Source organism: Anarrhichthys ocellatus, unplaced genomic scaffold, assembly GCF_004355925.1.
Source record: "Anarrhichthys ocellatus isolate YVR2014 unplaced genomic scaffold, GSC_Weel_1.0 scaffold10, whole genome shotgun sequence".
NCBI classification, from domain to species: domain Eukaryota; kingdom Metazoa; phylum Chordata; class Actinopteri; order Perciformes; family Anarhichadidae; genus Anarrhichthys; species Anarrhichthys ocellatus.
The window spans coordinates 1,886,323-1,908,008 of NW_022280040.1; the positions used below are offsets into that span (position 1 = coordinate 1,886,323).

Consider the following 21,686-nt stretch of genomic DNA (forward strand, 5'->3'; position numbering starts at 1 on the left):
ATATGAGATTGTTGATGCTGTGCAATGCTTTTGTTAACACTGACAGTGAGACATAAGCTATTTCCACTTTTTACCTTGGATATGTACATGCGCGCAACAGCTAACGTGGTCGCACTTATTATTGTTTAGAAAGAACAGCTGACAAAAACTGAAACTGGTTAGCCTACCAGTTACTGGTGTTTTACAAGAACGCGTTATTATAGGTGCTTCAGCATAATACTACTAACGGTCAGAAAAAGCTTTACTCCGCCTAGCTGCCAATAATACATTATTATACAAATTATCATTTTGTTGAATAATTACACATATTTCCCAACTAATTACCCACAGTGACTGAATTTGGACAATAACACTTGAAATGAGTAGTCCAGATTAGGTCTGTACAATTTTGGGAGATTTCTACGAGAACATGTTTACAAGCTTTTAATGTAAAAAAAACCCACATTGTCTGAATATGCCTTTATTCGCCTACTGTCTGAGACGCTTTGTTTTAGCGTCTGTCTCTTTTGTCTCTTTAAGCCCTCCTTCCGAAAAAAAAAAGCCCAATCGGATTGACTTGCAAGAAAAATATGGTGCACCGTTGCACAAGGCAATTGAATGAAATCTGGTACACAAACTTTAGCCAAGGGGTATGGCACATACATAGTGTAACTAGAGCTGCAATGATGGAGGATTACTGCAGATGTCGCTAGAAATATATTGATTGTGTCTGCTCAGGTGCTCTTCGTGTTCACTCGGCCTGACAGAACTTGACTGACTGGGTTGTCTTTTTTCACACTTTGTTGGCTCCTAGGCACTTCATATACCCAAAATGTATGCGCACAAGCACTGAAAAAGTGAGTTTTTCATGAAATGTCCCCTTTAAGAACAAATATCACTTGGACCACTACAGAAAATAGCAAATGCACATTTAATATCCAGAATTTACATCATAAACGCTGCCACCGACAATCTGTATAATAATTTGGCCACAATTTAGAACATTGGCCATACCAGTCCAGCCAAATACTAGGTTTTAGCCTATAGTCTAGTTCTACCTCTGTTTCCTTAATTCTTTCTATCAGCTCAATGCAGTGAATTCATGATGGTGTGAATGTCACATAAGAGAAGTTGCCATTGAGTGGAAATATAATGAGAGGTCAATGGAAGAAGAAAAACAACAAGGAGCATCAGTTGTGTGTGGCTATGCCTTGTTAGTAAGGAATCTGCCACCTTCAGATCCCACACCCCTCCACTGTGATTTAATATCAGTATTTCTCTTTTCTTTTCTTACCTCTCAGTCCAATTACTGTTTGCTCTCTTTCATACTCTTTTTCCCACTCTCTCTCTCTCTCTCTTGCTCCCTGATATGATTTCTGTTTACTTTGTACTTCTATCACCTTTGCTTGCCACTGTTCTGCCTCTCACAAAACACTAATCTGGCTGTTGCATGAAAATTCATATTTCTATAATTTTATGTGAGTCTTCATGTATTCTATATGCCCACCATGGCCTCTGTCGTGGCAATAGACTTGATATATAGATGAGGCCGTATACTCGGGTAAATGTGACTTGTTTGTCCAGAAGCTAATGGATCTCAATGGTAAACTAATAAATCTTAACCGATGTGAAACGTTTTGTTTACCTCTTCATGATATCGGTTACTCAGTCTATATGGCTGATTCATGGGCAACCCACGCAGCTAATTATTTTTAATTAACCCCACATTCATTACCCAGTACCACCAGCTTTTACAGGCTCAGACACTATCAATAATCGTTTGGACTGCCGATAGTATTTAACTCTGTCACTGTCAACTATATGCCCCAGTGTCCAACTCATGACTGTATTAATTTGGTTGTCTACATGTCGCTGCATTCATGCATGTACGCCTTGATTAAAATATGTCAGAGGGTGATATTGCGCTGACAAGGTTGCTTCCATACCCTCTCTTGCGCACTCTTCAGCCATGATCTTCCTGGAAATGATATCCCTGGAATGACCTCCAGGAATTATGAAAAGGTCTTTGCCATCTGGGAATGTGAGAGCTTCGGGACAACTGTCCTTTAGCAGCCAGTGGTCATGTTACAACAAGCGATCATTCCTGATCCCTCCTCTTGTGTTTCCCTCAAGCGCTCAGAGAATTACATTTTCGCTTTGCTGCAAGCACCTTGATACATTGCTGTAATCCACCAAATGGCTGAAGTACATCCCGCCAAGGCTGTACCTAAACTGCTAATATTGTAAAACCATGATTGGAAAGTGAATGGGGTCTATCATTATACTGAGGTTCAGCATATGGGCACAGGGACAGCACTGTATGTCATGCATGTCTTTTCAAGGAACCCTCCAGCGGTTACAGGAGACACTGCATTCATGGTAATATTATGGTGTGTTTTATTAATTGTATGAAAACAGAAGATATGTCTAAGCAGCAAACTATAGGATCACACTTCATTTTTACATCCATATGGTGCTGTTGAAGCAAACCGATAAGAACATTGCATCATTTTTCATGTACAAAATATTTATAATATCACGGTTTTATACAGTGTTACATCATATTGACATACAAGGCCAGTAACAAAACTTGAAAGGGTTGATTTTATTTTCAACACCCCTCTCAAATGAAGCAACATTCGGAACAAGTTACTAAAGTGTACATCTGCCTCAGAGAATTGAGACACTTCAGGGATTTTTCTCTTGTGTTTGTGTTCAGTGTTTTTGATTATCAAGTTATTTCGGATCATGTTATTTAGGATGAAGTTTGAATTGTGGTCTATGTGTTGAAATGTGCAGTAGCTGTGACCATGTACTTGTATGCATCCACACACACACACATCAACACACATACAACCTCACAAACACTTGATTCCATGGCAAAATTAAAATCACAGAACTTTCATCTCGGAGACGGTTGTTCGTGTCTCGTGCAATACTAAAAGTAAAGTTGCCATTTTGAAGCTTGTCATGTGACTAATGTGAGTTGCTAATCATGTCGGTAGTTAGTCATTCGTTAGTCAGTGAAGTTAACGTCAACCAAGCTTTTTTATTAAACTTTACTAAGTTGTTTTGTTGCTTCCTACTTGTGAAGAAAGTTACGTTGATTTACGAATTGGTGTGAGAATGAATTGGCTATAGAGCTGCTGTTCGCAGCTAAAAAGTAGTGGAAACATACATGGGTGAGTAAGGTTACTGCTGAGCTGCCAGGCACTAATAAATGCATATACTGCAGTCAACACAGCCTTCACTATGTCTAACTTCTAGGAGGGATCATAAACTGAAAATTTTTTGACATGTTTTTATTCTTTTGTTTTTTTTCATTGTTTTTTTCTCAAGATAAGGGTTTTATTTGTTTTTATGAAGGCGTATTTATGTAGGTACACCTACCTGTTCGTTCACACCTCTACTTATATGCTGATCCTTGCCAATACGTCTTTGCTCAACATGTTATTCATGTAAATATAGCCCAGTAACTAAGTGAGATGTACGTTTGCTCTGTCAGTCATAACAGCGTTTGACAGACAGCCGTTGAGTCGTGACTCTGCTCCATGGAGTTGATATGTGTGACCCTGGGAAGAGACAATTCCCCTCCAGCTGTAAACTAAACACACATACAGGAATAGATGATGCGTTGAAACTCTCTCTGAACTAAGTTTTTGTGAGGTGTGGGCAAGTCATTCATCTTCCCTTTTATCCATCCCTACATAAAAAAAAAACAATTTAATGTGGAGATAATTCGGAAGGTTTGAAGAATAATAATTATCTTATCCTTGTGTTAACATGAATCACCTTATTTGTATGGCCATGCTGACTGCATCAGATGTATATGTTTGTTAGAATGCATGCATGCATGTGTAAGTGCGGGGTTGCATGTGTGCACATGACGTCCCCTCGGGAAGGTCAGGGACATTAGTAAGATCAGTAAAGCAGTCTTGTTCATTTTATTAACTGTCTTGCTGATTACATCTTGCCCTGGGGTATGCTGCCTCCATTAGCCAGGTCAAAGCATGATTACACCAGAACAGATTAGCGTTCTATTTTCCTCACATAGAAACCACTGCGGAGGAGTTAGACCTTGGATGTAGATGCTCTAAAGTGAAGGCATAGTAGAGAGTAGCTTCACTGTGGACTTTGAAAATGGAAAACACACATGAAAGTCAAAGGATTAGCTCTGACCTAGTCGCATTTAGATTTTCTTTCCTTTTTTGTTTTTGATAAAACTCAGTCTGCGTCTGTGAAATTGGCAGCCTTGTCCTGCGGCAAAGAGTATAAAGGTTACTCGGCTGGTGATTTAAAGGTTAAAGCATCTGTTTTTGTTTTTCAAAAGTAGTTATCAAAGAATAATTGCTGGGCCTCGAAGATGGTCTAGCAGCTTTAAACAAAACACAAATGGGAGCATCTCCAGATGACACCAGCAACCTGTCTGCAAATTGTTAAATCTGTTACACGGTACGTAAAGGCAGAGAATCAGGAACGTTTCTTCTGAAGAATGATTTATAAATGAAGTACTGAGGACTGCCTGCAACACATTCTCATACAGAAGCTGCCCAACATGCCCCTTGTTAAAAATGAACAATTCTGCCACTGGCGATTGTCTCTATTGACTAAAATGTTGAAGTTTAGATTAATAGGTACTGTCAGGTCTCTACATGCTGTGTGCCATTGGGGATTTCCCAGCTTGAAATTTAGATGGACAGATACATGTGACATTTCCAAAGTCAATTTTCAATTATGGACGAGGCCTTCTCTCCAGCTGCCCACAGTGAGCCCCGATAACTGTGTGACAGCTCCAACAAATGATGAAGGCCTGTCCTGAAATGATTGAAGTGTATTCATAATTTGCGCTCCTCTACAGTGAGACAGGACCTGAGACACTTTGACTCGATCATTCAGGCCCCCATTAACTGGCATTGAACCGCACCACACGCGCACTTACCCGACACTCAAAGCACTTAATGCATAACATATCTGCTACAGCGCTTCCTGGTCATTTTAAAATGAAGATAACCTAATAATAGGGAGTAACACACTCATATACACTAATGGGATTTAAATCTACAGACAAATATAGACTCTATTCATACTTAGAATACCCATCACCATGCATAACAAAATGCTGTGCATTGCTGTTGTCACTTACATACATACATTATAGTTGGTAATGGTTGGTTTATGTGTTTCAGAACTCCCCAAACTTTATGCAGTAGTGTCTATATCTTCATTGCAAATAAAGTTTCAAAAACTGGTCTGTGGATTGAATTAATTGGCTGTTTTTTTTTTATATAGTTGCCATGGTCAATCCAAAAAACAAACCTGGAACAATTTCCTGAATAAACGAATCCCAATACTTCTGGCACTGATTGACTCATACGTAAAGAGCGCATGTGCAAAGGTGTATAGTCTTTGAAACTGAAATGCATTTTCACACATTTGCACAAACTAGAAAAAGTTTATCACCCAGCTTGAAAAGTTTCAAACCCCTAATTAGAGGTCTGGATTGTGAATCACAGATTTCTGGCTCTTGTTAAGAAGTACAAACATGTATTACTTTGGCTGACGCAGGTCTGCACACACAAACACAGTTGCACGTCCACACTTACATCATCCATGGAAGTTGGTCCCAGGCCAGTCAGCATAAATATAATACAAACTATTGGCAAAAAACGGTAAAATGCACATGCTCATTACATTCAGTTGCAACTAAGTTTTCAAACTTTCCAATCCCAGCCCCTAACTCACTCTTTCTCATATCCCTTTGTCATTCCGTTCATGTCCTCACGTCAACTCCTTCAGAAACGTCCACCGGCACCAATGAGTGCTCCGCAGATCTCTCAGACACTGTGTGCATTCGGGCTGTCAAATCAAAACCAAAGCACTTGCGCTGCCCCCAGCCAACACACCAGCCAAACGGGGAGATTGGACAGAATTTCCTAATTATTGAACACAACACGTCATTAAGACTGTGTAATGAGCCTCCAGAAGCCAAGTGCAGCCTCACCTGTCAGCCACGTCCTCATTACTAATATGGTCATCATGTTCCACAGGACATAATGTGTCCACTAAGTGTTGCTCACCTGCCCATCATTCTCTAATAATGGGCAGGTGAGCAAAACTTAGTATACTGTTAAAGTACAATCCTGCACTTCTGAAAATAAATAGCCAATTTGTTGCTAAAGGTTTCAGGTCTTTGCCTATAATTCAACATGACCTAATAAACAATAGTTACACAAAGCACAGATACGATGTTTTATTTATATTGCATATTTGATTCATCTAATTGCCTTAATGATTTGTGTGAAGCATTTTGAAGGGCGAATAATGTTTATTTCAAGGTAAGTTTGCAATTGAATATCCCTTTATTGTCAGACTATAATTCCCTGTGTCTTAAGAAATTCAACACTCCTCCCGATTATGACGAAAGTGTAGCACTCGAGTCGCTCTTCTGAGCGTGAGGTAAACAGTGCGGCTGTTGGGCGATGTGAAGTTTCTCGCTAAATGTCTGATTAACTTTCTCAGTGTTCATTAGTGGTGATTAGTGGTGATGACACCTACTAATGTGAGCAGCAACTGTAGCTTCACAACAATCAATCTGGTGTCATTCTTTGACTGGTTTGATTTACAGTGGGTGTCATAGCAAAATAATCTCAAAGTATAAAAGCTGACAGGTAGTTTACATATCGGAAGTGTTTGTAAGGGTTATACGAATATCAAGGCACGGAATACCTTTAAAGCAAGAGGCATTTCTGTTGCCTAATGTCCCACCTATCCCCATGATGTATTAAATATAATCCTATTAACCTATTACTCATTCCATTCACTAATGCACTAATACATATTTATGGGCAACTTGTCTGCACATAATGCACGGGTGGCATTAATATGAACTCTGTATCTTTAAGCATTAACTGTTACAGCAGTTTCAGTTGTTTCCCATTAATATACAGATTTATTCATCAAGGTCTTCCAAACTCTGTAGGGAAACTTCTGAAGTAAGTCTGTGAATGTTCATTCTGTAAGACGTCATGTTCATGCTCGGAGAGACAAAAGGTATATGACGTCATATATGTGGGACGTGGATGACTATCACAATTCCCCGTCATAATAAATAACGCTGAGTGCCTTCACATGAGGACACAGAGTAGTCGAGATATGAAATATGACCAGAACCTGGATAGAGTCTCCCCGAGACAGAAGTTTAATAACTTGTTTATTTCCATTATCATGTTCCAGTCACATCTGTTTTCTTTCACACGCATTCTTTAGAAAATATATTGTGGTGAGTTGCTGACAGTAATCAAAGTAATCACTGAGAGGACTTTGTTCACCTGTAATAAATCAGCTGGTTGATTCATATCCTGTACAGTCTCCTCCCTTTGGAAAACTTTGAAGCATCAAAACACATTTGTATATGTCATCTAAAAACCTGCCTCAAGGCACCAAACCTTTTGTATACAAGTTGTTGCTCATTTACCAGATGCTTACATGCACGCATTACTAGTTTTGTTTGTTTTGAACATTGTTTATTATTTATCGAGTTAGGTTAAATTTCTTTTCTTCTTTGGCTAACATTTAAGAAAGTATTTCACATGATGTTGGAGGATCAATCTTTGAAGGGAACGCAATGTTTTCTGTTAGACACATGCTCTCTGTAATGTGGTTGTTCTTTGATTTTGACAGACATTTCTGAGTAAATTTGGACTCGAGGGCTATAGGATATTTCAGGAAGACGAACCATGTGCTCTGTTCAGTGTTGCAAACTGACACGAAAGCACTCTGTCCAAGCCAGATCAAGGTGGAGTAGTAATGGGAGGATGAAGGAACATGTGGACGGATGGATGGAGTCTCAAAGTTTTAACTCAAAGATGGAAAAAGACGGAGATGGGTGGAAAGAGCAAGAGAGTAATAGAGCGACTGAATGTGAAGTTCAATAAAAAAGGACTCAGCGAAGGAGATGAGGGTGAAAGATAGAATAGCAGGAGAGGAAAGAAGAGGGAGTGAGAGAGTGAGAGAAAAGAGAAAGCGAGGCGGCAGCCGCAGTCAACCTTTACAGAAATCAATAACTCAAGCTAAGATGGCGACAGCAGAGCAGTGAGGGGAAAGGAGAGAGGGAACGGAGACAGGAATACCAAAGGGGGGGGGGAAGAAAGCAGCCGAGAGAGCAGACAAAGATGAGAAGAGACTGAGTGTGTAAGAGAGAGCTAGAATAAGACAGGGAAGGTTTGCTGGTCTTTGTGTGCTCAGGAAGAAGCCCAGCGGGTTAGTGCCTGGCCCGGTGAGGTCAACTTCTTCACCTGCAGATCACCTGCGAACAAAGAGCACGGTAGGAATGAAGCAGAGGAAAAGAATGTAGCAGGCTGGATGAGAGAAGAGTGTCAGAGGTTATCCTTTGTTCTCTTTTGACAGACGTTGTGTATACCTTTGAAATGTCTGCGCTGTTAAAGACTACGACAACTTTTCTTTGTTTTTTTACTCCCCAAAGCTGTGGCTCTCAGCGTCTTCGACTGCAATAAATGCTTGCAAAAGTATCCTCCGGTCGAATGCAATGATGAAGTCCTCCAAACATATTATGCTTCGCAAGCAACCAGCAAGACTATGCTGCATACTTGAGACTTTCAAGGCCAGGGCATTTAAAAAGTCTCATTCAGACATACAAAAATATATCACCAAGGTTGAGTCACAAGTAACTGCCAAGTGTTTAAATCAGTACTGACAGGAATGAAGCAAAACAGAGAGTGACACAAGTAAAGCCCTCTTTGATGACTGTTGACAACGTGTCTTTCACCATCTTTCTTTCCCAATCTCCTGTCTTCACTTAAATACATTTTAACCGGGATGTGACTTGACGGGTGTGTTGTTTGATCATGCAGCAGTTGTTTGAGTAGCAGCACAGCTGGACCATGAAAAGCAAAAAAAAGAAGTCAGAATATAAGAAAAAAAAAAGTGTCTTTAAGGATAAACATCTGAAATCCATCATGCTTCTGACAACAAAGTGTTGCAATGACGAACATATCACAGAGTTGTCAGCAGGATGCACATCCCTTTCATGAGTAATACAAAGCCAAAATGCAGCAAGAACTTATTTGATAATTGATAGACACCAGAGAGACTTGTTTCTGTAGCTATATGTCACAGCAACATGAAAGAAATGTAGACTTGTTGTGGGCGTGTGTGTGTGCGTGGGGGCATACACACAAGTGCAGTCAGTTTATAACTTAGGCACCTCAGTGCTAAACGGTGAAACTGTGATGGGTGAGGTGCTTGTTATTGGGGCCGTCGTGTAATATGAATATGAAAGGTAAATAGAAGAAAGACTGGCAGGCAAGCGGCCATTCCACAGTATTTGCACTAAATGCAAACTCCTCAACAGTGTATCTGCAAACAACAATATGGCTCCAGCTACTCATAGAGGACCAGGCTTGTGTGCTGCTGACAGTGTTTCAAAATGCCATTTCATCGCTGTGCTTTACGTAATCCTAATCCTCTTGAGTTTGTGTTTACCAAGCAGCAAACACCACAGCTGAATGTTAAACATCTTGTTGTGTCCTTGATGAATATTTTCAAAAATTATTATTCCTCGAGGAAAATATTGATACTCGAAGAGGGGATGTTTGTGGATGCTTGATGTAGCTTTGGCAGCTTGTGATAAACTACAGTCTGTATGTTCTCTGCGTATAGACGGAAAAAAAGCGTGATGAAGTGTGAGATCCACACTTGCACTATTTTGGCACTATATACTTTCCTAACTTGATTAGGCAGTATCTAATTAACAGATTGGCTGTTACAATTCACCTTCAACTACAGCATGAATCGTTACACCTGTGAATTTCCTTGTGACTCCCACATCTCTCTTGTCACTGAGGAAGTATAAAGAAGCTGCACTCGTGTTCTCTCTCACACCTATAATCCTACAGAACATTCCTGCCACGATCGATCCTTTGCCTCTGCCTTCTCGCTTGTCATGTCCTCGTCTTGTGAGTCCTTCGTTTCTTCTTTGTCTTCTTTGTTTCTGACTGCTCTGTCTGTTTTCTCTTTCCCAGCTGCTTGTTTTCTGAACTCTGTTTTTCCCTCCACTGGCCTCTCTCTCTCTCTGATTTACTTTTCCTCTTCCTCTCTCTCTCTCTCTCTCTCTCTCTCTCTCTCTCTCTCCTTTCCTCTTTGCCATCGCCTCTGTGGAGTTGTTTATGCTCTGTTCATCCTCTGTAATTATGAGTGTTGTTCACTATATCCCCATCCATATGACGAGCCTGACAGATATGCAGAGAGATGGATGGTGTGAGTAAAAAAGCAGAATGAAAAACGATTGTGTCTTGGCAGAAGCCATTTTCGTCATGACACATCTGTCCATCGGCCTTGACCTGAGGGGACACGGCACTAAATCCGCCTTAGTCATAAACACACAGGCGCACACACACAGTGACCGAGATTACTCTACGGTAATGATGATTATAGTTGTTTATGGTCTTCAGCTTACACTTTTGTCAGCTACAACGGCTGCCTGAGATGTGTGCACATATTCTCGTATGCTCTAGTGCATACTTTAGTGTGTGTGTGTGTGGGGGGGGGGTGCAGCAGTGTCAGGTTATTGTGTCCTTCATCAAGCAGACAAGCCAATTAGGGACACAACCATTGATATTAATTTTCCCTCCCTCCCTCTCTGCTCTCTCCACTTTCCGAGGTGTTTTTCATTTAATAGCCGAATACTCTGCGTGATGACCCGTGAAGAGTTGTAGATGGGTGCAGAGGTATGCAAAGTGAATTTACTAGAGCATAACTTTGTGCTGAACAGCGGGCGGGGGAAAGAGGCTCGGCCTCAGAGCTGTAAGGGAGGTGGATCGCGATATGGGTGCTCTCAGGTAGAAATTGTTGCAATAACTCATTATCCTTCCGCAGCCTGTATGCTGTGTGTTCTGATGTAGACAACACATATGTCTTACCTGACATTGCATGCACTGCAGGCAACAGTGAACTAATTTCTACACTATTCCTCTTCAACCTCCTCCCTCCACCACCCAAAAGATGGCTAATTGCTTGATTTGATTATTTATAGGATGCTTTCCTTTTTAACAACACAAAATACCAACAAACATACAGTATTATGATTATATGACATACTTATGTTTTTTTTTTGGGGAAACATACAAAGTTATCATAGCCTTCAGTGTTTCTCAATGAAACACATTTTGTATGTCCTTGGTGCCTAACACACAGGTAAGTAATGAGAACAGTCTGTTTACATCCATGTTGGCATGCTGGCAGTTTTCTCCTTCTTCGCCATTGTTAGCAAGATACTAACAAAACAAGGACCCATGGTCAAAAACTCCACAGGATACATATGAGTTACCATAGAATATTCATACCCCCATTTCACCCAAATGTACTCAACCAAGAGTAAAGAATTACAAGCAAAAACAAAGGCGTTTGATATGGTGGTATGCATGGTAGATTTTTGCAGACCAAAACCATAAGGCCGGCAGGGCGGGATGTGTTTCAAATACAACATCAGATCAGGATCAGAGCAAGGGGAGCTTGCAATTAGCATGGATTAAAGGGCAGATTATAGCGGGACTAATGAGAACATAAAGAGACTAGATGCCAGGAAAGATTCATAGAGAAATGGGATAGACAGATATGGAGCATGGAGACAGAGAGCGAGAGAGAGACCACTGAGACCAGCCGATATGAAAATGTAAGAAAAGGTGTGCAAGGCAGATATGAGGGAGGGAGGGAGCGTTAAAAGAAACCTGGTAGAGCAAGAGATCCGGCAGAGCAAAGAGAAGGTAGAAAGACATAATGGGAAGAGAGATAAAAACGAAAGAGGCCTCTGAGACCAAGAGATATGAGAGAGCAAGGAAAAGGTGAGGAGCGTGAAGTAGAGAGAGGCCTAAATATCTGGGCGCCGTAGCGACGGAGTAAATGGTGGTGGTGCCGGGAGGTACAGTGGGAGGGGCTCTTGAAGTAAATTAATGGATCGGTGGTCCGGGAGAGGAGAACGATTGAGACAATAGAGAGAGACAGGGGAGCGAGGCAAAGACTCAGAGACAGATTAAAATGAGCGGAGAGGAGAATACACAGACACACATGCTCGCATATTCTGTAGATAAACAAAAGGACAGAGACAATGAAAGACACACTCAAATCTTTCTCTTTCTCTTTCCCTCATATATGCACACACAAGCGCACACTGCATTATCCGTATCTCTGTCGTGAGGGCCTGGGCCATAGCTAATATGCCTCCCCACAGTCTCCCTCTAAAAACAAAGATGTTAAGAGGATAGGAGCCTAACAAAGACCAGCGGGTGCAGAGTGGAGACACCAGGCTCTCTGCACAACAAACAGAAATGCAAACCAATGATGACAACAAAGAACAGAGACCAACGGAGCCCCAACAAAGACAAATTGATCCGCGACTGCGTGCAAAAACTCTCGAAGATGGGGGAGCGTACTCTTGTCTTTGTCCAGAGCCCTTCAGAGTGAATGGGCATGCACGCCTTGGTTGTCTCCTGATGGGGTCGACAGTGTGCATAAGACTTATTCTTACCCTTTCTAAATTATACATGTAGCTGCTCTTGTTAGAGAGTATTGATCCACTTTCACACTCCTTGGAGATCAGTGCAGAGAAAAGAAGAAATGTTTATATTTGCTTCTGCGCATGCAGGTTTCCGCTTACTGTCAGATACCTGTCACTCAGCAGGGCCAGAGAGGGAATTCATTGTAAGTGGAAGGCAATCATAATCACTCTTTTAGGTGTAATGACTCTGGTAAAGGTGCAAACGAAAGGTGATGTCTGAGGCAGGTTTATGAGAAAGCTAAATCTAAGGATTATGAATGCCATTCTGGCATTTCACTTGATGCCTTTCTTAAAAGCCATCATTTCCCAGACGGGATATGAGCGACTGAGCATGTCGAGTGCCATTTTGGACCCACTGACCTTTCAGTTCGCGTTTTTGACTGGCAGGGGTGTGATCCCTTGATATGAACTAAGTGTGGCCCATGCGCTCCAGTATTTGTAACGGACAATAGGAGTTTCATGGACACCTGTGTGCTGCGGACCAATCTGTGATAAGCTTGAAGCAGCCGACCGACCTTCCCTCCCCTCTCCTGAGGCTGCTTCCAATTGTACCACATGTCACTGAAATGTCAGCCTCAACTCGGAGCACACCCAACAGCTCATAAAAGTTTTTGACCCAAAGCCAAAGACCGTATTTTGAAAAAGTGGAATAAAGATGTGGTCGAATCTACCAGCTGTAACCAGGAAATAATTGCGTAATAGTTCAAAACTAACTCATCCCTTTGCTTTGATATAAGGAGCACAATAACAAAAAGTTAACTTTGAGGTTCACCAAATTGTCATCAACTGGCTACATTTTCAAAGAACAGAATGTGGAGAACCTGATGAGTTGGTGACGGTCAAAGGTGTTCTATAACATACTTGACTCTCCGTATTTTCCAATACCCAACTTTTGAAACGATGACAACATACAGGTGTGACCTAACTCTGGTGCACGTCATGAGTGTTTCTTTGTGTTAGGTGTTTTTTTTCTAAGGCGTGGCCTACAGACACCTACACTCTACTCAGCTCAGTCAGGCCTAATAGAAGCATTCAATAAGAATAACATTTGGTTCAGTAGCCCTCCTGAAGAGTGAAAGTATTCTTGCCGCCATTTTGATCTTGTTGCATGGCTAAAGCATAAATGGTTATGAAGGATGAGGCAAGGTCTCTTATCACTCTATATGAAGACAGCGATCATGCTCTTTCTATTTTTTTTTTTAATTGCCGTCTTGCTTTTTTCCCTGTCATTCTTCTTATCCCACACAGCCTTGTAATCTCTCTTGCACTCTCTCTCGTCTTTCCCTCTCCAGCTCTATCTGTCTTTGCTTTGGGGACTATGCATCTCTGTTGAAAATGCAGCAGACATGATGAAGATGTAGACAGTAACCTCTCTGGATAAGCGGGGAGATAAATAGAGGGGGGGGGTGTCTGTAGGTGTGATGTTGAAATATCAGATAGATAAAACCATCACAATAAGTAGTGTTGTGTGGCTGTCCCCGAGGACAGAAGAGGAACACAACACCGGGCCTTATCAATCCGTCAAGTCTGTTTCCTCCTCTCCTGTGAACATTTAACATGTTTGTTGAGGGATTTGGCTGTGAGAGAGCAAGGAAGGGATGAGGAGTTTGGAGTTTCGTGGACTTACTCTTGGTTCCTTAGTTCATTTTATCAAAGTAATGGCTGAGACCTGGAGATATAAATAACGTAACATTGCTACAACCACGTCCAACAGGGTAAGAAACACGAGGGAGTATACGAGCAGAAGATTAGCCAGATTAACTGAACCACTTTATTCAAAGGGGGAAATTAAAAATGAAATCCTATCTCTATAATATGTGGTGCAGGATACCTACACAACTAGTACACTAAGTCTGAAAATGATGAAGGATTTTTACAGTGGACGATTTGCACAATAATTTCACCTTTCTCCTTTCCAAATAATATTGTTGCCGTTTTAAGATCTGTATGATCATATCGTGTTTCTTGCCCATTCGGACTTCTTTTCAGCAATGTTGCTGTGTTCACAGATCTCAGCAAGTAACTTGGTGAGTTACACATTATTATTACTCATGGCAATGATGGTCAAAAGTGCGTGAATGGGCCCGAAGTTGTAGTCAAGCGGAATAATCCTTTATTGTGGTTAACGGTGAAACAGAGCAGTGCTGCAATTCCCAAGACAAGGCATACATCAGTATCTTTCACTGCTTTCACTTGACAAACATTTGTCTGTTTTATTCCAGTTAATCCCTTGCTGTTTAACATGTTTTTATTATTTTGCTCCACCAAGACTCCTCCAGTATTTTTTCATATTCAAGGCAGAAATGCTACTTCAGTGTTTTTTTCTTTCTCGTGTAATGTAGCATTGAAATACACACAAACAGCTACCACTCTTAAAACTAATCTTACTCTAGTGGGACTGATAATTACCCAGGATTTAAGTACACACACACACATACTCTGTCCATCTCAAACATGCACTCACACTCACAAACATGCTGTTGAGCCCCATCTTGGCAGTGCCGCTCTCTGCGGCTCTCCATATGATCTCTCTGCCAGTATGATTCCGTCTCTCCTCCCTCACATCTCCATCCATCCATGCTGTCGTTCTCTCATCTCCCCTCGACCCTCTTCCTCACTCCCCACTCTTCAGTTGTTTGTTTTGGCAGAGCTTGAACTGAATCACACAGGAGACTTAAACTGGCACAATGCAAAGCTCCCATTCCACCTGATGCCCTGCTGTTACTCCTACACGACTTCTCATCTCCTCTCCTCTCTCTTCTTCTATTACTCATTCTGAAAAATAGGTTTTGAAAAGGATCAAGTTGCAATGTTTATATGGAAGCAATCTTATTCTACATGCTCCCCACCTGTCTAAAAAGCTTAGAAGATTGAAGACTTGAATCAGGTGTGTTGTGACATGGCAAGGTTGGTGAGAGGTCAAGTAGAAAGTGAGTGAATGAGACTTCTGGGGCTCTCGCTCACTGTTGCACACTTTACTGTTGACACACAAGACGGAGCAACTGTTTTCTTTTTAATGTGACTTGTGTGTGACCGCACTGATGTACCCACATTTAAAAACGTGATTCTTAGTGCAAGAAAGTCTGTTATTTATTTTTTAATTTTATGTATTAATTAATGCAAATTTAGTGTGTATGGAGTTTGTGCCAGCAGGAGTCGCACACAGGGGCTTTAAGTTGAATCTTTTGATGCTCGATGCTGATCATAGGGTATTGCTTTGCTCTTATAAAAATATAAAAACCTTACTGCACCAACTTGCCATTTACTTTGAAAAGTAGACTCAGATCAGCTTCAAGGACGATGACATGACACTCACTAATTGGGTTGGGGGGCGAGATGCATGGCGTTTCAGATGGCTGGGGCTTAGCTTAGTTGGCTGTGGTTGGGGACCTTGCTGACCTATCTGTGAAGGTCCTAATTTCTAACTTGGTTCTCACTTGTATAGAAGTGCACACAAACACATACACATTGTGTCCACACAACGGGAGATGATTGTGAAGTCTCTTGAGCAGGCAGTGTTAATCCTATTGACAATGGCTTGTCTGAACAGTGGCCTGAAGAGAGATGAAGCTAATTCTTTTTATGAGGACAATAAACCCACAGGTCACCAAGGCCAACACACACACACACACACACACACACACACACACACACACACAGAATATATATAAACACACACAGACACATCCGTAGCTTCCTCCGGGAGTTTAGACCCAGTTCAGAAAATAAAAGTGTGCAATAAAAGAGCACAGTACATCACATCTCTCAATGCAATTGTGCTGCATCAAAAGTCAATCACCTCCTATAAAAAATATGGCTCAGGAGATTTCATTGTCTCTGAAAGCATTTGACAAAGCGATATTGACAATGTAGCTTATTTTCCTGGAATAAACAGGGAAATGTAATATTGTTTCACTCTTTCTTGCACATATTGTGATGTATTTTCAGACACCAAAATATTGACACCTATCTCTCTGCCTGGTTACTCTCCCATGCCAGAATTCGTTATCCAAGGTGAAGAAAACAATATTACATTTCTTATTGAAAAGCGGCGATCCTTCACCTTTTATCCACTCATTAAAACACACACGCTCGCAGGCACACGTGCACACAAAGACGTGTTTGTTTGTCAACAGATGTGTTTCGAAGTGCCTACGTTCTCACAGGCATTTATATAAGCACAGATGCACACGTGATAATTCAAAAGATAAATGTAAGTAATGCTCTCAATCTGTGTTTTAGTAGATCTCTGAAACCACAGGTGTGATCTATGACTAAGTGGGCCTGCCTGTCTCAAAGGCATTTACCATCCAGCTGTGTAAAACATGTTGAGCAAATGAATTGCATTCACCATGCAGCTGCTTGCTGTCAATATAAATCACATTAATGTGACAAAAGCCTCAAACAGTGAATGATTTGACAATCAATCACTTGCAACAGGAAGGAGTTTGGACAGTTGGTAGCACAACTTAATTGCCTTCACAAAAGTTTGTGTTTTGCTCTTTTCTGCCAGCCAGAAACCAGTAGGGACATGACTTACACGTTGTTTTTTTGTGTCTGTGTTTGTTCCGCAGATGGGACCCCCTACACATGGTGGGTGGGTCGGGGCAGCGAGAAGCACTTCTACTGGGGGGGCTCAGGCCCTGGCATCCAGAAGTGTGCCTGTGGCATCGACAGGAACTGCACTGACCCCAAGTATGACTGCAACTGTGACGCCGACCACAAACAATGGTAAGTCGGACTGTCACGTGAAAGTTCAGCGGGAGCACAAACAATTAATATTGTATTGATTCATTTCCCCCCCAGTTTCAGTTTTCCATTGACTTTAATTAAAGTCTGCAGAAACAGCTGCCAGTGAAAAGTTTTTGGTCACACCCAGTCCAACCCTGTACTTTGTTACAGATGCAACACGTTTTTTTCCTACAGTAGATAATGTTATGTTAGAGTGGAATAACAGTGTGATTTCCGTGACATGGATCATTAACTGGTGGGAAAGCAGACTTTTTGCCTGGGAAATCTTGCTTCAGCCTTGTTCTTTTCGCACAATGCCATATAGGTAGCCATCAAGTGCATATTTATCAAGTCAGCCTGAGACTGGGAGTTGTCAACCAGCTCAGGGGGTTAATGTTAATTAGCTTGCTAGCTAGAGCTGATTAAATCTGCAAAGAAAAGTTGTCACTGCAGCTAAATCTACGGCCATCGACTGGAAAGAAGAAGCAGCTTTTGTCTACTTCTGTCAATCAAGCACCAGAAAAGTACTGATTTATTATTACCGTTATTGTAAACTTTACAGAATCCAAACAGGATGGGGCTTAGTGAACGGTCAATTTACAGTCAGTAAGGGGTGTAGGGGTGATGAATCCCCGCATAACCCCTAGACTACAGTTAATATAGCAACTCTGATTATATTGCTACATCAACTGAACTTGAAGAGTGAAATCTGCCGTACCCATGGACATTTTGATGGGACAAATTGACCGTGCTGAAGTTAAAATTATCACTACTGCTAATGTTAATGTTGGATTAATCTGTCAGCTGGACAGTCTGATGAGGTGTCTAACTTCAAACTGACTGAATGATGAATGCCACCATCAGTGATGCATTTATTCCAGAGGGACGTTTGCCTCCAGAACAAACACTTTGTGTTTCAAAGCTCCTTCAGCCATTGCATTGCTTTCTGCGGGTGTGTGCATGTGTGTACCTACTGTATGTTTGTCTGTGAGTAATTGAGTGGTAGCAAGAAGAAGAGATTTAATTTACTTTCATGTCTCCATCCTCATCTCTAAAACTGATGAGATTACAAATGAAACTGTTCTCTCCATTAATAATGTATGCATTAATATCTTATTGTTTGGCTGAGTGAGTTTATGAAATATTACCCATACAACTCTATTTCCACTCATTACCCACATTTTGGCAGCACATAGAAAGAAACACACACACACACACACGTGTGTGAATGCACACGCCGACACACATGCACATACATACACACACATGCATACACAAAGCCATAAATTAGATGTTGCTGTTTTATTTCCAAACAACAATAAATAGGAAACAGTTCAAATCAAATAGTAATGTGACGAATTTAGAACATTTGAAACTCATTCCAGCTTTAAAGGCTGTGATTTCAATATTGCGTGTATGTTTGTAGTATTGTTTTTGTATTATCAGTAGACTAATGATAGCAAGCATATTCTGCCATATATACTGTATACGCGTATATTAGGTTGTATGAACAATTGCGCTGCTTTATTTAAGATAATATCATCTGCGATACCTTCTTCACTGTCGGAACACTATTCCTCTGCTTCCCATGTAAGGTTATATTTTTCATCTGCGACATTAGCCTTCACTTGGAACAGGTATACATAGTGTAGCCATATAATCACAAATGTGCAAAATACAAGGTTTCTAAACGGCAAAAAAAAAATCATAATTTGAAAATTGAAAAAAGAGACTAAACAGTGTTTAACCTGTTTTTTCTTCGTCCCGCTCTCTGCATGTTTCTTTCAACTCGTCTGACAGGAGAGACGATTCTGGCCTCTTGATATACAAAGAACACCTGCCAGTCAGCCAGGTTGCTGTGGGTGACACCAACAGACCAGGCTCTGAAGCCAAGCTGACTGTTGGACCACTCCGTTGCCAAGGAGATAGTAAGTGTTTTTATCATTTATACATACTGTATGCGTTGTGGAGTTGTAGTTGATGATGCAACACTCGGCAGCAATCTTTAGCATTTTGACTGATGGGCAGCTTGGCAGATATGTAACAGTTTTAGAATCCAGAATGATGATTGATTTAGATCAACAAGCTTATTTCAATCAGGAGAGACAAGATAATTGTTTATATTTAACTGATGATATGTGATGATAAAGTCTTGAGTCTTTGGCGCTTGGACTCTACAGGGAGATTTGTAATCTAGGGGCGTCTGCACTGAGCAGCAGCGAGATAAATCCCCCCCCCCCGTCCAGACACTGGTGGTGGTGGTGTCTGATGAGACTGTTAGAATGACGAGTTGATGAAGCTGATGGAAGATTGGGCGTGGATGGGGAGGTGGAGGGGTGTGTAACAGCAGCATGAAAAGGTAAAGAGACGATCATATTTAAAAAGACATTGCAGCAAGATGATAGGCTAACGATGAAATTGTTTCGATGTGCTATTGGACAGAGGACACCAGCTGGTTTAAACACCTGATATCATGATTGACAGCCCTGAACAATGAGTGAACATGCGTGAGGAGTGAATGGCAGATGTATGAGACATAAACTACAAGCCTACGCATACAAGAGTATAGTCTTCCTTACTGAAGTTACGCTAGAGCTTCATTTGTGAAGATTAATATTGAGATGAAAGAACAGGAACCTATGAGCTACAATGTGCTGTAAATGTTAATGAATGATTGACTCAGGGACCTGCAAAACAAGACGCACACGAGGCCGGAGGGTGCCACGGTGTGCTCTGATTCAAAGACTGAAAAGGAAAGGAATGTAGCCAAGGGCTAAATCACACTGTGCTGTAGAAGTATCAGTAAGATCAGAGCACCTGCACAGATAAAATGTAGACTTGTGTGAATATTCTGGACTAGCTGCAGGTGTAAAAGGGAGCTTTATAATAAGGCAGGAGAGCTGCAGCTGCAATGGCCTATTTGAGAGGAAATATGTGCCTTGATGACAGCTGCTGAGAGGATCGGTTTCAGTTTCAAAATAATTCTCAGCAGGTTGTAGTCTAGGGGCATGACTGCATCACCTTTGTGAGCGGCTCATCAAAGGTCGAATCTTTAATACAGCGTGTATTAAAGTCCCCCTGTTGGCAAAGTGTTTAGCTTTTTAGCAGTCGGGGGGAGCACATGGCCTTTATTTAATTTGTAGAAAAGTCCCGGACAAATAGGTAATTTCACTTGAGCAGACTTTTGAAATTGTTGGGGTTATAACGTGATGATTTTACTCCGTGGAAGAATTTTTAGAGGAAATTAGATGGTGCTTACAACAAAGGTCACTGGGCTGTACAGTGATGCAGAGGATAAAGGTTATCTTACCTATTAAGATACGGATGGCTCTATGATGTCTGTTGAACCATATTAGTGTTGCATCTGAAATGCCAACACATTGCTGAAGCAGGTCAAGCAGTACTGCATGGACAATGGAACATAAAGACCTAAAAAAGATAAGATCATATTCTCCAACAGTATATCTTTTGTCCAAAGAAGATCATTTGTGATCCTCAGGAGAACTGGCTCGTATGCAGGGAAGCAGCCTGAAACCAGACTGGTGGTAAACAGTTCAATAATTCTGATCCTTCAAGACTGGTTGTCTGAGTGAAGTTTTGTGTAATGCAATGCGACAGTTAGTATTTATTGAGGCCCGTTGGCTGACTCTACTGGCGTGTTAGTGTCTTGTCTCGTCTTAAAGCGCATTTAAAAATACGCTTTAAGTTGGAATAGCTCATCAAAGCTTTCAAAGCTGAACATATTGAGCTTTGAATTATTATTTCATGTTTATGTACATTGTTTGTTTACGTGAATGTTTGGTTAGTTCAAGATACTGCATGGTTTAGCTCCCCACCCCTTAGACAAGCTCATGGTGAAATAAGGCATCAACGAGGGGAGACAGTAAATATAAGACAACGCTCGGAAAAATGTGCCGAAATTGCTTTTTTAAATCAGTACCAGTAGCAGTAAAGTTGTCACTCTTCTGGCGATTCTTTCCTACGGTGTGACAAGTGTGTGTGGAGGAAGAATTAAGTTGTTAAGTTTTACTCATTTACTCTGGCTGTCTGAGCTCCGTATCGTTACTACTCCACGGCTTGTTTTAGTCGTTACTTCAAAACCTCACCTCAGTGATTCCTCGACTAGCCATAAGTCAGTCATATGGACGTTAGCACACTACAATGGTCGCAATGGCAACAGTACACATTAAAATGGCTGCCTCTCTGATAATCCTGTTACGTTGGTTTGAATGGGAAGGTCCGTTCTACTCCTATTCTATTTCTGTGAGCCTAAATCTGTGGCAGAGATATTCCTTTAATTTGTGAAGATGTTTTTATCGTCCTATGAGCTCTCGTTACACTAGTTTCTGGTCTCCCGAGCACTCCAGGAAAGCCAGAGGAGTATGCCATGACACTAACTCCTCTT

At 41.2% G+C, this 21,686-nt stretch overlaps 1 protein-coding gene across 1 annotated transcript in view; it reads left to right on the forward strand.

Annotated features, from left to right (window-relative positions):
• Window positions 1-21,686, forward strand: part of cntnap2a (contactin associated protein 2a) — a 283,733-nt gene that overhangs the window by 212,705 nt on the left and 49,342 nt on the right. Inside the window, exons 16-17 of the mRNA XM_031850036.1 lie at window positions 17,125-17,281; window positions 19,082-19,209. Coding sequence (XP_031705896.1) covers window positions 17,125-17,281; window positions 19,082-19,209 — 285 coding nt within the window. The remainder of the gene's footprint in view (window positions 1-17,124; window positions 17,282-19,081; window positions 19,210-21,686) is intronic.